The following is a 16,579-nucleotide window of genomic DNA, read 5'->3' as shown; positions in this document are numbered from 1 at the left end:
GAATTACTACTCCTGTTCTACAATGAGGTGCATTGGGGTTTAAGCCAGCCCTACCAGTAACTCCAGTGAACCATAGAACCCCAGACTGTGGTCAATCCTGATAGAACATCTCTCTGCCCATCCTCGAGGACAAGTGATGACTTCATACGCTCTGAGGTTCACAAAGGACAAGAAGTATTCTCATAAACCTAAATCTTGATATTGGGAAGTAGTTCTGGGGTTGAACTCTGGATCAAATTATGTGTCAATCCTTTCTTCAATGTGTCAATCCTTTCAAATTCCTTTCTTCTCTTTGCCCAGAAAGGAGTGTCTGGTTTAGAGTGACTCCAAAGGACTGATCCATTCAGGGTAATTCCTCCTAATAGATGTTTCATTCCAATCTCAGAAAGTTTGTTTTTCCCTCCTCAGCATAATGGCCCTGAACTGGCAGGAAGCATACTTTCTCACTGCATAGTTACTGGTATTTGACATGCACAAAAATGGCCCATCTAGCTTAGGTATAATAAGGAAGCTTTTCCAATTAGAATATTTTAATATGCAGAGGGAGAAGTGTTATACTGCACTAAAGAAGTTCAAAACCATGCTAATCTTGCCTTCATCGTTCCAATGTGCTGCCGAAGTTGAAAATCCTAACATCTAAAAGTGAAAATGCTTTTGGGGAATGAAGGCAACATGTTGGACATTTTGCCCTGTTTCTTGGGACAGCTCCTCTGGCTTGTACTGGGAGGTTTTATTCACAGTCAGTTTATTTTTATACAAGATGGAATATTGCTTATTTCTCTGCTTTGTGTTTGAAAGGGTGGACATGATGATCCCTGTATCTGGTAACCACTCTTTAGTGGACAATAAAGATAACACTTCAGGGCGCCACTGCTTCGAGAAAAGCAAAAACTGTGCTATAACCCTAGCAACGAAGGAGGAGTCTTCTTGTTTCCATACTGGGAGAGAGTGGACTACAAGATCACCAATATTAACCTGAATTAACTGCTCCACAATAATAAGCACCTTCTAGCTCTCCCCACCCCCACCCCAGCAGTATAAGGCCATATTATTTTTCCAGTCACTTTCTTTCACTGCTTCGCTGTAAAATACACTACACACATTCAGTAATCTCAAGGCCAAACTATTCAAAGAAACCCTCCCCCTGCCTTTGATATCGCAGGACAACAGCACCTCAGTGCTGTCTAGACCAGGGGTCTGCAACCTGCGGCTCTCCAGATGTTCATGGACTACAATTCCCATCAGCCCCTGCCAGCAGGGTTGATGGGATTTGTAGTCCATGAACATCTGGAGAGCCGCAGGTTGCAGACCCCTGGTCTAGACTGAGTCACATTTTATGAGCCCCTTCAGTATCCAGTCCATCACAGCATCCAGTCCCATGGTCAAGTTGTCTGCTGACTTGAAAAGACATAGACCTCTGTGCAGTGGTGGGATTCAAATAATTTAACAACCAGTTCTGGTGACAGGATTCAAATAATTTAACAACTGGTTGTTTACAAGCACCATTTTAACAACTGGTTCTGCCAAAGTGGTACGAACTTGCTGAATCCCACCACTGCCTCTGTGCAACCTGGAAAGCCCCTTCCCAAAGGTTTTCCTATAGATATTAAATAGCATTGGGTACGGTTGTTCCCTAACATCAGCAGAACCAATGAGCCAGATGGAAGAGAAGCCATCAGACCTTGGTGCTCCCAACCCCCCATCTTGGCTGACTGATCCAGACGGCCGCAATAACTGAGGATATCTGCCCCCCCCCCCCCACACACACACACTATGGTAGAATCAAGAGATCCCCTTGCCCAACTGAGGTATCCAACAGGCAATTTCATTTCCAGAACCAAGCTGGAGAAACGGTTCTATCACCTCAACCACCAAATAATGTCCCGAGTCACGGTTACCATAAGCCAGTGGCTCAAAAATGGAGTATCAGCTACCAGGTGCTAGCAACTCCGACTCCTTGGCGCAGAGGCTGGCTTCTTCAGGAAGAACTGAATGACCGCCCTTCTTCAAGGAGGTCCCCCACACACTACTACGCCCGTCTTTTTGGGAACCCAGGGCCATCGGATCACCCGCTGAAGCAAGAAGTCACAAACCAAGACGAGCACGGATCGGACATATTGATGTGGACGACCACACCACAGCTCCAAGCCCTCCCAGACCTCTCCGACTGAAAGTCACCCCAGCGACAAGCTGCGACGGAACTGGAAAAACTGGGGGCCTCCAGCTCGGCGTCAGGTACTCGCTGTTTGACCACCACCACCACCACCCCTCCAGCCAAACGGCGGAGGAAAGAGCCCCCTGACTGCCCAACTGCGAAGCGCTCAGTCCCTGGCCGTCGTCGCTAGTTAAGCGGGGCGGGGGGGGGGGGGCGTCAAAGGCTTTCTTTCAGTGCCTGCCTGGGACGCCAGAGAGCCCTCAACCTTGACCTCGATCAGACCCAGCAGGAGGAGGCGGGCGAATGTGCTCCGGGGGCCGGCGGGGAGGTCGCTCCTTCTCTCCGGTGGTCCCGAAAAGGCTTTCCTCCCTTAAGGGATTTGGCCGAAAGGACCCCCCAACCCGGGTTTCTCGCCTTGGCCTTTCGGCCGCACCTGCTCTCTGAAAGCCGGCTGGAAATCTGAGCCGGGAAATGAGAGACCTGAACTGAGAGAGGTTCGTCGGGGCGAAACGCGTATGATGTAGCCATATGCAGACCTCGCTGGCTGACTCCCACCGATGAGACGAGCAAGCTGCCACCTGCAGCCCCTCTCTCCACCGCCGAGGAAACCTGGCCAGGATCGGGCTGCAGGAGGATTGGCACGCGGTTCCCTCCTTCGCGGCTTTTAAAAAAGCAACATCTTTTAATTTGCCGCCGGTATTCAACTAACAGATTGAAGTTCAACGGCCGGGCTCTCCAATGGCAGCCAACCAACCCCGGAGACGAGGTGAGCAGATGGGCCGCCGGCCATTGTTCCCGGGAGAGGGAAGTCGGTGGCGGCCCTGCCTGCCTGCCTGCCTGCTCGGTGCCTGCTAATGAACGGGGCTGATGCGGAGCCACGACCTTCGCCGGCCGTAAGGGCACGCCAGGCCGGGGCCCTCCGAGAGACCGGGAGGGAGGGATGCCCCGGGACCTCGGACCAAGTCGGTGGCCCCGCGGTCGGGGTCTTCTTTAGGTAAAAGATACGGACCAGAGGAGCGAAACTCTTCCATTTATTCGACTAGCCGAGTCCAAAGGAAGGGCCGAACTGGAGAAGGGCCGGGCAGAGAAGGGAGTCGGTGGTCTGGCTAAGAGGGGCTTCAGAGACCCACCCCCCCTTTCTGTCCTATCACAGCCCTGAAGTCACGTAACCAGGCCATCCCCAGTATGTTCCGGATCATCTCCACGGGTCCCTTTGGTCTGAATAGCGGTCCTCGGGATTTAAGAGCTGTGTCGCCAACCCCTTTTAACCTTTCAGTTGCAGGCAAATCTCTTTTTCTTCTTTTAAGACTCAAGCATTCGCAACTGCCCTTTGGACAGACTATAAATCCTTCGCTGCATTTCTAAGAAACAGAACGTGTGTGGATCATTTGGCCCTACTCTCCTCTGCCTCTTTCAAAGCTTTTCCCAGAGAGTTACACATTCCATTCCCACATACACCTTTCCGCGTCTTTTCGCGCAGAAATGTGGCCTCCTTTGGGGTGGAAAATATTTAGAAACACACAAAACCATTGTCGGCTTCTTTCTGCAGCACGACATTTAGTGAAAGCGCCAGCAGCTTAAATCTTGCGGCTATGAGGCAGGCAGGCAACCCTCATTTGCTCATAAGAACGATCAATTCAGATTTAGCAAATGAAATGTGTTCCGTTCCAAAGACCCCCGCCTGGGTTTATAGGTTTTTTTAAAAGGGGCGATGTGCGCTGACCACCAAAAATACAAAACGCGCCTGTTCTTTGAGCCAGCTGTTCTTTGAACCACCAGAACCCATCAGATTGTCTGTCAGTTTTTCTTTCTTTCTTTCTTTCTTTCTTTCTTTCTTTCTTTCTTTCTTTCTTTCTTTCTTTCTTTCTTTCTTTCTTTCTTTCTTTCTTTCTTTCTTTCTTTCTTTCTTTCTTTCTTTCTTTCTTTGATCTGGCTCCACAAGGACTCTGAAGTGTTCCCACCAGTAAAGGCTGAGCTGCATTGATTTGGAGATCCATAACTCAAGGAAGCCGAAGGGCTTGGAGGCTGCGGTTTTCAGACACTTTACATCACAGGTGTCGAACACAGCATCTGGCAGGGGATGATGGGAACTGTAGTCCATAACATCTGGAGGGCCACGAGTTCGACACCTATGCTTTACATGGAAGCAACGTACTACTCCAACACAATGTTAGCCACCACTTCCACGTTAAGTAGGACAGGGCCCTGATCCTGATCTCCTTGGTCATCACTTCAAGTTCGTTTTAGCTTTCCCATATTCTCTTTGTGTTGGGGTGTGTTTTCAGTATTCTTAAATTCTGTATTTCTCCTGGTTTCCTTTTCCCCTCCTCCCCTGGTCCATTGACCCTGCCTGCCTGCCTGCCTGCCTGCGTGTCCCTGTGAGATGCATGGACCCGAATAGCTATGAAACTGCGAGACAGCAAGGATGCCATAATAAATCCGAATAAAGTCAGGCGTGTAAAGGGCAGTGTCCAAATACTTTCCATAGCACCTCTCTGGGATCAGCCAGGGCTCCAGCGCGGGCTCTGCAATTTTCTTCCGAGCCCCCAGGCTTCTAAATCGCTGGGCGTGAAGATCTTCTTCGCCCCCTGGGAGCGGGGAGAGCGACATACAAGCAGCTCTTTTGTGCTGGTGCTAAAGTAGAGATTATTTGCTCGAGGGAGACCGAGAGACCCCTCCAGCTGCTCGGCTTCCTCACGGGTAAATATGTACTTAGGCAGCCTCTAGAGCTGGGTCAGGCGCAGATAAACACTGCAGGGAAAGACCTCTTTTTGTAACACCTCGTGTGGAATTGGGGGCAGGGCGGGAGGGGAGGCGGCGGAGGGAAGGAGCCTGGAAGAAGAGGGCCCAGCCGGCCAGCCACAGAGTGCTCTCCAGCGGCACGGAGTTAGGGAGATTTCGAAGGATCACTGCCACTATTTGGAGAATGTTTTCAGGCGCCAGTTTTGCTTATGGATGCCCCGGCCAGTCTCCAAAGGTAACCGCCCTTGTGGGCACCCAGGGGAGGGCAAAAGTGAGCAAAACTCCCCCACGAGGCTGGAAAAGAGGGCAGAGACTCCCCCCCAAGCAGGTTAGGCTCAGAGTGTGTGACTGGCCTCAGGTCACCAGCAAACTTTCATTGTGGGGAGGGGGTTCCCCACTTGGTTTCTGTGATCCTAGTCCCCTACTCTAAGCACTACACAACACTGGCTTTATACCTTTCACAACTTGTTTTTATACAGATTGACACTGGATCAAGACTCTCTTAGCTGACAGCTGCAGATTAATCAAAGAAGAGCTATGACTAACTTTTTGATAGAGATTTTGTCATATTAAAGAGTTTGAAATATTCATAATATTAATAAAATTATATTACTGTTACTATGTCCCTCTGTGACAACATTGTTAATCTGCGCAAGACCTTAAGAGGGAGCCACATGCAAGCAGGTAAAATTGGCCACTGCCCATTCACAGGTGTTATCTGCTGGTGACTCCCTGCCTGAGGCTATTAGGAAGTTCCCCACCTTTCTGTTGTTTTGCAAAATGTGCAAAACAAAATTGTTCAGGAGGGCACTCTTGTAGGGGAGCAGAGCTGTGGTGTCATTGATGGTTCAGTTCTGCAGGTGATTTTGATATAGCAGAGATACCATTAGGAGAAAAACTATATTAAGCGCTTTATGTTTTGAATAAGGATAGCTTTACAAGTAGAAGGTAGAAATGCTTTTAATGTTTCAGTGTAAATGTTTAAAATATTTGGTGTAGAATAAAAGGTCTAGACTTTGCTGTCTAGATTGAGAAGTTATGTTCAAAAAGATTTCTCCCTCATATATTTTTCTAGGTGAACGATGCTTTCCCCATATAAGTCCCTGCCCACAAAAAAATGTAAAAATGTGGGTTTTTTTCTTTTTTACAATTTCTACTAGCACTGGTGGTCCTAGGTGATGGGCAGCAGTTGTTCCAAGGCCCTTGTTGGGAGGGGTCCAAGCACCCGTGGCCCCTGGGTAGCTCACATGGAGTGAGGCCCACCACTTGGCCCTGGCAGTAGTAGCTGGTGGTGGAACAGCAGTGATTCTGAGGCCTCATACTGGACTTTTGCCTAGGGCCCCAAAATCACTGTTAGGCATAACATCTTCTTAGGATGTTGTGGGTTTTCTGGGTTGTATGGCTGTGTTCCAGTAGTATTTTCTCCTGATGTTTTGCCTGCATCTGTGGCTGGCATCCTTGACAATACACTGAATATCTTCTGACGTTGTCTTTCTGTTTTAGACAGTTATGTTTCCTTGTGTTGTCCCCCCCCACACAATTATTTAACTCCAGCTCACTTAATTATTTTGTTTTACTAAGAATCTTTACTGTTAAATTAAAATGCTATCATATTCTGTAATCCACTTTCTGGCTAATTCTGCCCAGGCCAAAAACAGCAGTGTGAAAACGGTGTGAAAACAGTATAAACCCCTTTACACAGTCTTAAACCCTTTTACACCATTTTTACACTGTTTTCACACTGCTGTTTTTGGCCCATGCGGAATCAGCCTCTGATTGACTGAGTAGTTTTTACCATACTTGAATCCCAGTGAGAAAGCGATGATGATGATGATGATTGTTAGTAGTAATAGTAATTAGTAGCAGCAGCCTTGTAGTTAGGGTCTCAAAAATGGGTAGTATCCTGACTTTGCTTCTTTCTTCAAAACAAAGTGCTTAGACTGGCTGGGTGCTGGATTACTGCAGGTTCACTTCGCCACAGCCTTGAAACTCACTGGCTGCCCTCTCTTTCAGTCTACTGACCCATCCCGCAAGGCTGTTGTGAGGAAGAGAGGGAGCAGGGGGAAATCACTGGTCTTGCCGAGAATTCCTTGAAATGAAGGGTGAGACAGAAGTTACAAAGGCTAGGACATTTCTCCTTAAAGTGTTTTTTTCTAGGTGAAAGATGCTTTCCCCCAATAATGTAAGTCCCCACCTACATTTTCTCTCTTAATGTTATTTATAGTCCACCTTTCTCACTGAGACTCAAGGCACAGTGTGACTCCATACAGTGTATAGAATAAGACATCTGGGGAAAAAACATAAATATCAGTCATGCTAACATTGCCAAAAATTGAAGTACATAGACAACAGTCACAGTGCAGTAAGAGCAAAGGGATACACAAGGCGAACAGACAATTCAACCACCTTTTTGAAACATTTCATCATACTATCTTTAGAAGTATGCCCTGGGCACAGACACACTTTATTGTCCCTGGAAACCGGTCTCAAAGGAGGGGTTTGGGGGGGGGGAAGTGGGTACCTGCACTGCCAATGAGCCTGCTCCAGGCTTGGCTAATATCCTCTATTCTGCAAGCACCCCATCCATTGTCTCTATGTAGAATGTGTATGGAGAAAGGTCGATAAATTCACTTGGCACAATCTGACTGTCTTAGAAGGCAAGGGGACAATTCACCAAAAACCAGTGATAAAAATCCCAGTTATGCTCGACAGAAGAAATATTACTTAACTGGAGCTCAAGGGAAAGATATTGATCCAAATGCTGCAGAAAAGCAGGCACCTTAAGAGGACAGAGATGTACCAGACAAAGGAGAAGGCAAATTTTCAGGAGGCAGGTTGACGCCTGCATGAAATCACTTTTAGTCCCGATTAAATTACCTGAACAAAGATCTCCACCGTTTATGCAGACAACCAACAGGCGGGAATGCAATATTCGGCCCACCCATAAGCAAATACTCAAAGGGCGAGAAATTCCAGGCCTTTATCCCGTGATTACGAGTACCACATGGGAGCTAAAGCGTATTAAGCCACTCTAAGCAACCTTCAGCATGGGGTCTGCATACTTGCTACCACATTTACACTGCCATCCTAAACAAAAGTTCGCCCTTCTAAAACCGCGGGTTTCAATTGGAAATCTTTCTATCTGTCATATCAACATATTAACACCTCTCAATCGACTGGCTTAACCTGGCAGGAGGGTTTTTTTGTTTTTTAAAAGAAAGATCCGTTTCAAAGCAGTAAAGCACCGGTTAACCTGATCTCGTCACATTTCAGAAGCTCAGTAGGGTCGGCCCTGGTTAGTATTTGGAAGAGCAGCCGCCGAGAAATTCCGGGGTCCTGACGCTTATATATGTATCAGCCGCATGAGGCCAGTGCTATTTTTACAAGGGTTAAAAAAGAGAGTTTCTCCTGTGACATCTGACTGCATCATCTTGAAGAACGGCTGCAAACCTGCGCACAGCACTGGCTGCTTGTCTCTTCAGAGGCGAAGCCCCCCAACGGGGAAAAAAAGTCTTTTCCGAATGGACGGGATCACTCTTTCCCTGGCTTGCTCTGCTGATGAACTACAAGTAGTGCTTCTTAGTTGGGGGTACAGAAATCCCTCCTGGGTCGGCTGCACCCCCCTCCCCCCCCCGCCCGCGGTTTTTCTCTGCGCTCAGAATTTGGAGGAAACTTCAACAGTGCGAGGGTTGGATCCATGAGAGGTCTGACCCTATCCAAGCACACCCAGAGGCCCGGAAAGCTGCTGTTGCATCCAGGCTCAGTCGCTGCAAGGACTGACTTCAACCGGACTGCAATGGCTCGTGCGCGGGGGCCGCTGTAGGGCGCTCCTGAGCCCCACCGCAGTCCATGACTGACGCTCCGGAACACGCTCCCGGATTCTTCTTGTTTCAGCAAACTTGTCTCAGCGCGTCCGAGGGATGGAGTCGACACGGCTTGGAGAGCAGCAGGGCTCTTAACTGCAGCAGCGAAGGAGCTGGCAAGGATTTCTCAGCAGGAAGAAAAGGGTGCTTTGCACATGCTCAGAAATGCTCTGTCATTTAGGAGATCCCTGCACTTGGGAGCTAAACTGTAGTTCAGTTTAACGGTTCTGCACCCGACACACACCCGCTGCTCAAGCAGACCTAAATCTTTCTCTTGGGGCGAAATGTCATTGTTCAGTATCGGAGAGTGATGATCTATGTACCGATGTTTGACTCTGGCCGCCAGTAACTCGAAGCACAAACAAGCAGATCGAGAGGGCGCGAAGGATTCCAAACCTGCCCCAAATTCCCCACACAAAACAAGCACCCCGAAAACAAGCGAGGCCCGCAAGAGACGCTGAATTAAGGGACGGTGCTAGCGTCGAATAGAGCCTCGTTAGACAGAAGTCACCACCACTACTAGAAAGCCAACCCTTAGTCGAAAGCTAAACCCTGGTTTTGTTTTTTGTCCCCCCCCCCCATCAAAAATAGGCAAGCAGCTTTTACAAAGCCTATTGCGTGGCGAGGAAGGGTGGCCCTCGCGTTAGAGACCTGCATGAAATGTTGTGTCCGTCTCTATGGCTCATTCCGCACATGCAAAATAATGCACTTTCAAACTGCTTTCAGTGCTCTTTGAAGCTGTGCGGAATGGCAAAATCCACTTGCAAACAGTTTGTGAAAGTGGTTTGAACATGCATTATTTTGCGTGTGCGGAAGGGGCCAATGTGTGAGTAACCCAATCCTATCGCCCGGTTGCCAACCTCAGCTCCATTGAGCAAAGTACCAAAGGCGTCTAGTCTCCACATAAGAAGGAACTGGGGGGATGGAGCGAGAAGGGGTATAATTTCAAACTTATTTACTGTTGCTATTTTTGAGTTCCACTGAAACAAACTGGAACTAGAGTGGGCGAAAAGTCCTTAAAACTGACAGCAGGGGGATTCTAAACCCACTGACTAGGAAATAAACCGCATCATTCTAAATTGTTGCACCATACCATAATTTCTGTTTAGAATAACAGGCTGCCTTATAAGAACTGTTTAATTAGTTATTAGATTTTAACCTGGAATTAACTAAACTTGGCTCCGGCTTCCAGGACGGCCCCTCCTGTTCCTAAAACCTCTGGAACTTGACCTCGGCATACATTTCATGCAGGAATTCAACCAGGAAAAAAGACCTCACTTCTAATCTCATCGCTGGCAGGAGATCTAGAAGACAGAGCAACTTATGTAGCCTGCAACCCTAAGAACATGTTCCTGAGAGTAAGCCCCATTGGATAAAATGGGACTTACTTCACAGCAGACCTGGCTGCGACTTGGCTGTTGATGGGGAGCAGTGTGCTTCAGGGAAAAAAGCATAAAATTTGTTGCTACAGACGTTTACCATATTTCTCCAGATCCGGGTATTTTTGTTTCCTGCAGGGATGTGTGTGTGTTTTTTTTAAACCCTATTTGGGTTTAATCATTAAGAAGAGGGTCGTTTCAAACATCCGTTTTCGACCCTCGGTAGAATCACAATTTAACTACGGAGTCACTCACAGGTTCGAAACGCTTTCTTTCGCTTTTTAAAAAGTGTGTCTCGAGATGGAGAAAGAAAATAATAACCAGAAAGAGGGAAGGATAAAACGCCCTGTTCTGTATTTTTGGACTGCAGCAATAACCGGCTTGGCAAGGTAAAAAACAGAAAAAAAATCACAAGGGATGATGTTACAGAGCCCTGGATCTGGGGGCAGGTCGCAGCTTCCTGCCTGGATTTTAATTCGCGTATAGTCAGAGTCAGAACAACTCCATACGTGACTGGGGGCGGGACGGAATAAGGCTAGAAGGAGAGAATCCAGCGCTCTCTGAGATCCCCCAAGATTAGATTTAGTCCGCTAAACCGGCGGCCTCTTCACTTTCACTCTTGGAGGCCATCTGGGAAGCCTTAGTGAGGACCTGGGGACTCCTCCGGGACAATTTGGACGCCTCGCCCGCATCTGCTAAAAAGACTTTAAGCCGGATTCTCCTGTCTGTACAACTGAGGTTAAGCGCGGAAACCGGCGGCCACCGGCGATCGCATTTCTTCGGAAGCAAAGTCCAAGAGGATCAGTGAGAAGAGCGATGGTATAGTTCTGTGGAGGGTCCCAGGATAACTTCCACTTGGTTCTTTCGGGATCGAGCCCCTCTCTCTCTGTGTCTGTCTGGTGCGGCAGATAATTGAAAACCGTCGCCTTTTGTTTTAGATTTTTCAAAATCATACATTATATAGGCACATATAAAATAATATTCTATGTATGACTGCATTTGCCAACTACAGGAAGCAAACCACGGGGTCTATATTGAAAATATAATCACCAACTGGGGATCTTAGGTCTGTTTTGTTTGCTCCAGACTCTGCAGTCCTCGCTGCCGGTTGCAAATTGTGAGGGATCATCGGCGCATTTAAAAAGTCCCATCAGTTTTCCGGTGTTGGGGTGAAGACACCTGGCGTCTTCCAGAGTGAAAGTGTTGAGAAAGCGCTGTCTTGTGGAAGCTTCGTGTGCCCCCCCCCCCCGCCCTTCCAGAATACCAACTCCAATTGAGGTAACATTTTCCTCCCCCGGACTTGGAACTGGGAACCAGGGCTGCAAGCCACAAACTGCTCTCTTGAAAAAGGCAGTATGACTGCACGAGTAGCTGGGGTTTGTAACATTTTTCTGGAAAGACTGGGAGGGAATCTATGTCGAATATTCAGGATTTCCCGAATACTCTAGATGAGAGCGTTAAACAGCACTGAAATAACCGAGTCATAAAACCCCCTCCCAAGGAAAGGCGACCGCGACTAGAAATTACATAGTCCATATACTCAACTACAATGGTTTATAATTTCGCTTATTGAAGCATTTATTCACGAACATGATGACAAAGGCGTCACCTCCTCCTTATGATCTTTCACTGCTCCAGCCGGAACTAATCTCCAGAAAAGGCTGCATCAGTCATATATCAGCGATATCTAAAACAAATGAGCCCAAATCTGAATGGCTCTACGGCAACTGAATTTCCACGTGCCGAGAAATTTTGCTTCTCTCTCTTATTAGTTTCTAAAATAGCTTTAAAGAAATAGAATGAAATCGGAGCTAAAGGACTAACAAAGGTACAAGACTAACAAAAGGAACTGAAGGTCTAACAAAGGATCCCGCAGTTAATGTACTATTATTGCCAGCCTTCTCGAAGTCTTATTTAGTTTAGAGGCAAACGTTTACGCAACCAGACTGAATTTGAAATAGATTTGCCTGGAAGCCTTTCCAGATCTTAAACTGACAGTAATCGCAGTTTTACTTAACGTGCCTCTGTCCTGACAAATGTTTTCTTAACCGGTATGAAGATGTTTACTTAAAAAAGTATGCGCAGTTCCACTTATTCCCCAGTTCGAAGGAATAAGATTACACCCAAAGCTACTTTTCTTACTGCCAGAAGATTCTCTTTCTTTCTTCTGGGCCTTTTTTTAAAGCTAATGCCGCCCATAGGTTTTCAAGCAGTTATCAGCAACAGTCGCACACTCACGCATTATTTTGACATTATGTTTCCCTTGGTGCTTAACTTTGAGAAGTTGGTAAATTGTCCTAGCTATAGTTCTCAAAACACCGATTCAAATCAGAGCCGCCGCACTGGGAAACGCAGCCCGAAGGACCTTCAAATGCTTAGGGCGGTTGTGGATCGCATTGAGGAGGAGGGGAGAGAAGGAGGAGGGGAAACTCAATCCGTTCATCTCCGGCTCCTTCTTTTAACCAGACAAACCAAAGAAACCACAAAGAACAGAAAATTGTCCTTATTTAACTGCCTAGAGAATATGAAGCACTATGTTAATTTCATTTCTGTCCTGCCCCAAAACCCTTCCCCATGGTCAGTTCTCAAGAAAGCCCGCAATTGCAAGTCTGGTCACTAATAAGGTCCCTTCCACACATGCAGAATAATGCACTTTCAATCCACTTTCAATGCACTTTGCAGCTGGATTTTACTGTGCGGAATAGCAAAATCCACTTGCAAACAATTGTGAAAGTGCATTGAAAGTGCATTATTCTGCATGTGCGGAAGGCCTACCTCATCTCAGGTAAAACAAAGAGCTCAAATGCATATTTTTTGGGGGAGGTGGAACAGAGGGTTGGCGAATAAACCGCTTTTGTTTCTGGTTGCTGAGAGGGAAGGTTTCAATTACATTTAATTTGTAAGTCTCAATTTGTAAATCTCAATTTGTATTTTTGTAAGTCTCAATTACATTTAATTTTAACCGGCAGGAGTCACAGCAAGAGGAGAAAACACCCCCCCCCCCATGTTGATTTTATAATGGATGTACTGGGAAGTGCGAATGGGGTGAGGCGAAGAACCGAACGGTCGCACAAAGAAAGAACTCAGGACAGGACTTCTCCTGAGTAGTAGACATCTCACCTAGTGGGGATTTCGTTGTTCCTCATACCCTACAACCCTCTGATTAGTAAACAGGTCGGGTTATAATCAAGCAACGGTCTCTTTTGTAATGCGCTGGAAACTAAGCTGCCTTCCAGTTGCTGGGGTGTAGCACAGGGAGGAAATATTTCCCTTTGAATAAGTAGGATGAATTACTTCAGAAGGGTGTGTGTGTGTGTGTGTTCTGAATATTGCGGTGGTCTTTTGAAATGAGACCGTTCTACAGATTCGCAGGGACGCTCAAACCAGTGGCTGGCGTTTTCCGAAGAAGGTCGAAAGACCTGGAGACCACCTTCCAGGCGATCTTGGGTGGGACAAGGTATGCTACTCCGCCAGGATCAGGACGATACCACTACTGCAAATTCTTGATAGGAGCACCCCCCCCCCACACACACACACAGAAGAAACCACGAGGTCATCCAGTTCAGCCCTCTACAGACCTCCTTTTCTTCCAGCTGTCGGCAGATAGGAAAGAACAAAGTTCCCACGGATTCCAAAACTATTTACTTCCCGGAAAATATCTTCCAGTAGGTGCATCAATAAGCCCGATCAGTGCAGACAAATTATCTTGGAAAGCAAATTCAGTGGCATTTTCTTACACATAAATATAGAAATCGCCAAGGAGAGTGTGACAAAACTGACCAGAACTATTCTAACCCTATCTGAAGCAGAGAGAGAGAGTGTGTAATTAATTTGATTTGTTTTTCATAGGTGAATCTGGCAAAGTAAAACCAGAGCAACTGGTTTATAGTATCCCACAAAGCCATGGGAGGGAGACCCTCCTGACTGCAACAGCCATCCCACCCCATAAATTCAAGAAATTGGGGGTCATACCCAAAGCAGATGACTCAGGCCAGTAAGCCAAGTCATAGGCCTCAGCCACGGCAATTTCGCCGCCAGGGTCACCCGCCCCGGGACAGACGGCATTCCAGTGCTGAAAACTGAGATGGCCCTCGGGAACTTTTTGTTCTGGCAAGCAGGTGGGCTTTAAAAAACAAGCAGTCCCCCCCTTTTAAGTCCCCCTACCTCCGCCCGAGGGGAGGGGGAGAGGGAAGCTGATCCCCCCACACTTAGCACAGCGCGTGCCTCTCGGGGTTCCTCGCAGCTGTCTGTTCTGCTGGGGGGGGGGGTGTAGGGAGGGAACCAATAAGCCCAAGTCACGGAGATTGCCAGGCAGGCCAAATCTTTCTTCATAGGCCACAGGCCAGGCAAAAGCGCTCCGCCGAGCGGGCCAGAAGCGCTCAGTCGACGGTGTAGCTCCAAAGTCGGACAAACTGTGGAGCCCCAAATGTCTGCGCTCGAGTCCTCTGGCTGAAACCAGTGGGGAGAATCCAGTCCACTTCCTGTTAATGCTGGTTTCAGGTTATCCAACGTGCAACCCCCTGCCGTGCCTTATCTATTGGCGCGCTCCGTCAGGCGCCAGGTAGCGCTGACGTCGTTGTTCCTTATGCCCTCGACCCTACTACCTCTCCCCTTCCAGGCCGGGCCTGCCCGATAGTCAGCCTTCCTGTGCTCCGCACGGTTCACTCCCAGGAAGCCGCCTAAAGTGTTTTGCCTGAACTTTCCGTTCGTGAACCGAAGGGAATGCATCGGGACCTTCCGAAGCAGAACAGGCGCTCAGGATGGGGGTCGGCCACTTGCGCGGGGGTTTTCACCAAGGGAGCATTTGGGCGCAAAAACAATTAAGATACCCCGTTCCGTTGCGGGCCTGTCCTCGATCCTCAACACCTTTATTTCGGAATGGGGGCCGGGACCCACATTTGAGTTGGCTGCAGTGGACGGAGTGCAATGGACTTTGGACTAAAAAGAATCCAGTGTATTTTCCTGCACCGGAGTTGACCGACGGGCCCGGGACTCTTCCTGCCTGTTGGCGTCACATACTCAGGTTCAAGCGGACGGGCCAGTAAACTTTGACGAGGGTGAGACCCCGCTCCTTCCTCACCACCACCACCCCCGGCACTCTTTGGCTTGCTGACCCTCAAGCGACTCCCTTCTCCTGCATTTTTCCTTATGGTGGCCGATGGGGAATCCAGGGATTCCCTCATTCTCGCTCCTTTCCTCCATCCCCCCCCCCCAACGACACTTTCTGTCCGAGAGTGGCGGACTGTTGCAAGGGGGTCGGATCCAGCAGAGGCCCCCCGCAACCCCCGGTGTCCTCTGGAACCCTGGCCAGGACTCCCTCCCGGTCAGCCTCCCACGTCCTGGACAACGGGGACGGCGGCGGAGCGGCCGCAAGGGCATTTCCCCCTCTTTCCGACCAATCGACCCTGGGGGGCTCTGCGGAGCTCCGGACTCGGATCCAGCGGTCGCACTCCCCCCCTTTTTTTTACCGTGCAAAAGTTTCGGTCAGCGCTGGTAAGGAAGGGAGTGGGGGGGGGGGCGCTTAACCCGCTGGGCTGCGAAGGCAACGGCTTGAGGACCATTCATGGGATTGCGGGAAAACGGGGCAAATTTTCCACAGCAAGGTCTAAACGAGGCCAAGTCGCCCCCTCGTGCCTCCACCGGCCTCCCATTCAAGACCCCCCCCCAAGGTCAGTTCAGCAAATATGGTGGAGGGAGGGGGGAAAGTTGCAGGATGCAAAGGACAAGGTCAGGCCACTTTACCCCACGGGGTAAAGCCCCACGGATCAAGCCAGCGGGCGGGGGCTCCTTGAGGAGGGTCTCCCCAGAGCTGTCCCCCCGCCCCCCGTGTTCCTGGCAGGCTGGCTGCTCCGCGGGAGCGCCGAGTGTAGGCGGCCTCTGCAGGGAACGCGCTGGCGGCCCTCCCTGGCTGGCGGGATCGGGGCCTGCTGCTGGCCGCGGCGCGGCGCCTTCGGGGAGACTCACCTTCGGGGAAGACGGCGCGCATCTTGAGGTAGCTGGTGGTGAGGCGGATGATGGAGGCCTTGTCCAGCTGCGAGGTGATGGCGGAGGGCAGCGGCAGCAGCTTGGCCAGCTCGTAGAACTCGCCGTTCTCCTTCTCCCGGCGCGTCTTGGCCGCGTTCTTGGACTTCTCCTTCATGGCGGGGCCAGCGGGAGGCGGTCAGGGGCATAGTCGGGCCCGGCCCCGCCGCACGGCCTGGCTGCGGCTGGGGCGCCGACGGGGACAGCCGGGAGCCCGCGGCCACTCCTGCAGCGCGGCCCTCCACACGCCCCAAGAGGCTGCGCTGGCCGGCCGAGGAAAGCCCCGCTCCCTTTCGCCCCGCTCGGCTGCCGGCTGTCTTCTCTCCGGACCGGGCTGCAGGCTGCTCGTTGCCGGACCAGAAGGGGTGGCCAAGCTTGGGGCTGCCCTGGGCGTCGTCGCACGGCGGCGGAGACCTGGT

At 49.6% G+C, this 16,579-nt stretch overlaps 1 protein-coding gene across 1 annotated transcript in view; it reads right to left on the bottom strand.

Moving 5' to 3' along the window:
• The window catches only part of SIM2 (SIM bHLH transcription factor 2), a 58,552-nt gene extending 42,274 nt beyond the window's left edge, over window positions 1–16,278 (bottom strand). The window contains exon 1 of the mRNA XM_048495690.1: window positions 16,104–16,278. Within this exon, the coding sequence (XP_048351647.1) occupies window positions 16,104–16,278 (175 nt within the window). The remainder of the gene's footprint in view (window positions 1–16,103) is intronic.
• Window positions 16,279–16,579: the final 301 nt, after the last annotated feature.

Source organism: Sphaerodactylus townsendi, linkage group LG04 (assembly GCF_021028975.2).
Source record: "Sphaerodactylus townsendi isolate TG3544 linkage group LG04, MPM_Stown_v2.3, whole genome shotgun sequence".
In the NCBI taxonomy this organism is placed as follows: domain Eukaryota; kingdom Metazoa; phylum Chordata; class Lepidosauria; order Squamata; family Sphaerodactylidae; genus Sphaerodactylus; species Sphaerodactylus townsendi.
Note: the sequence above shows the minus strand (reverse complement) of the source record. Positions and strands in the feature narration are given on the sequence as shown.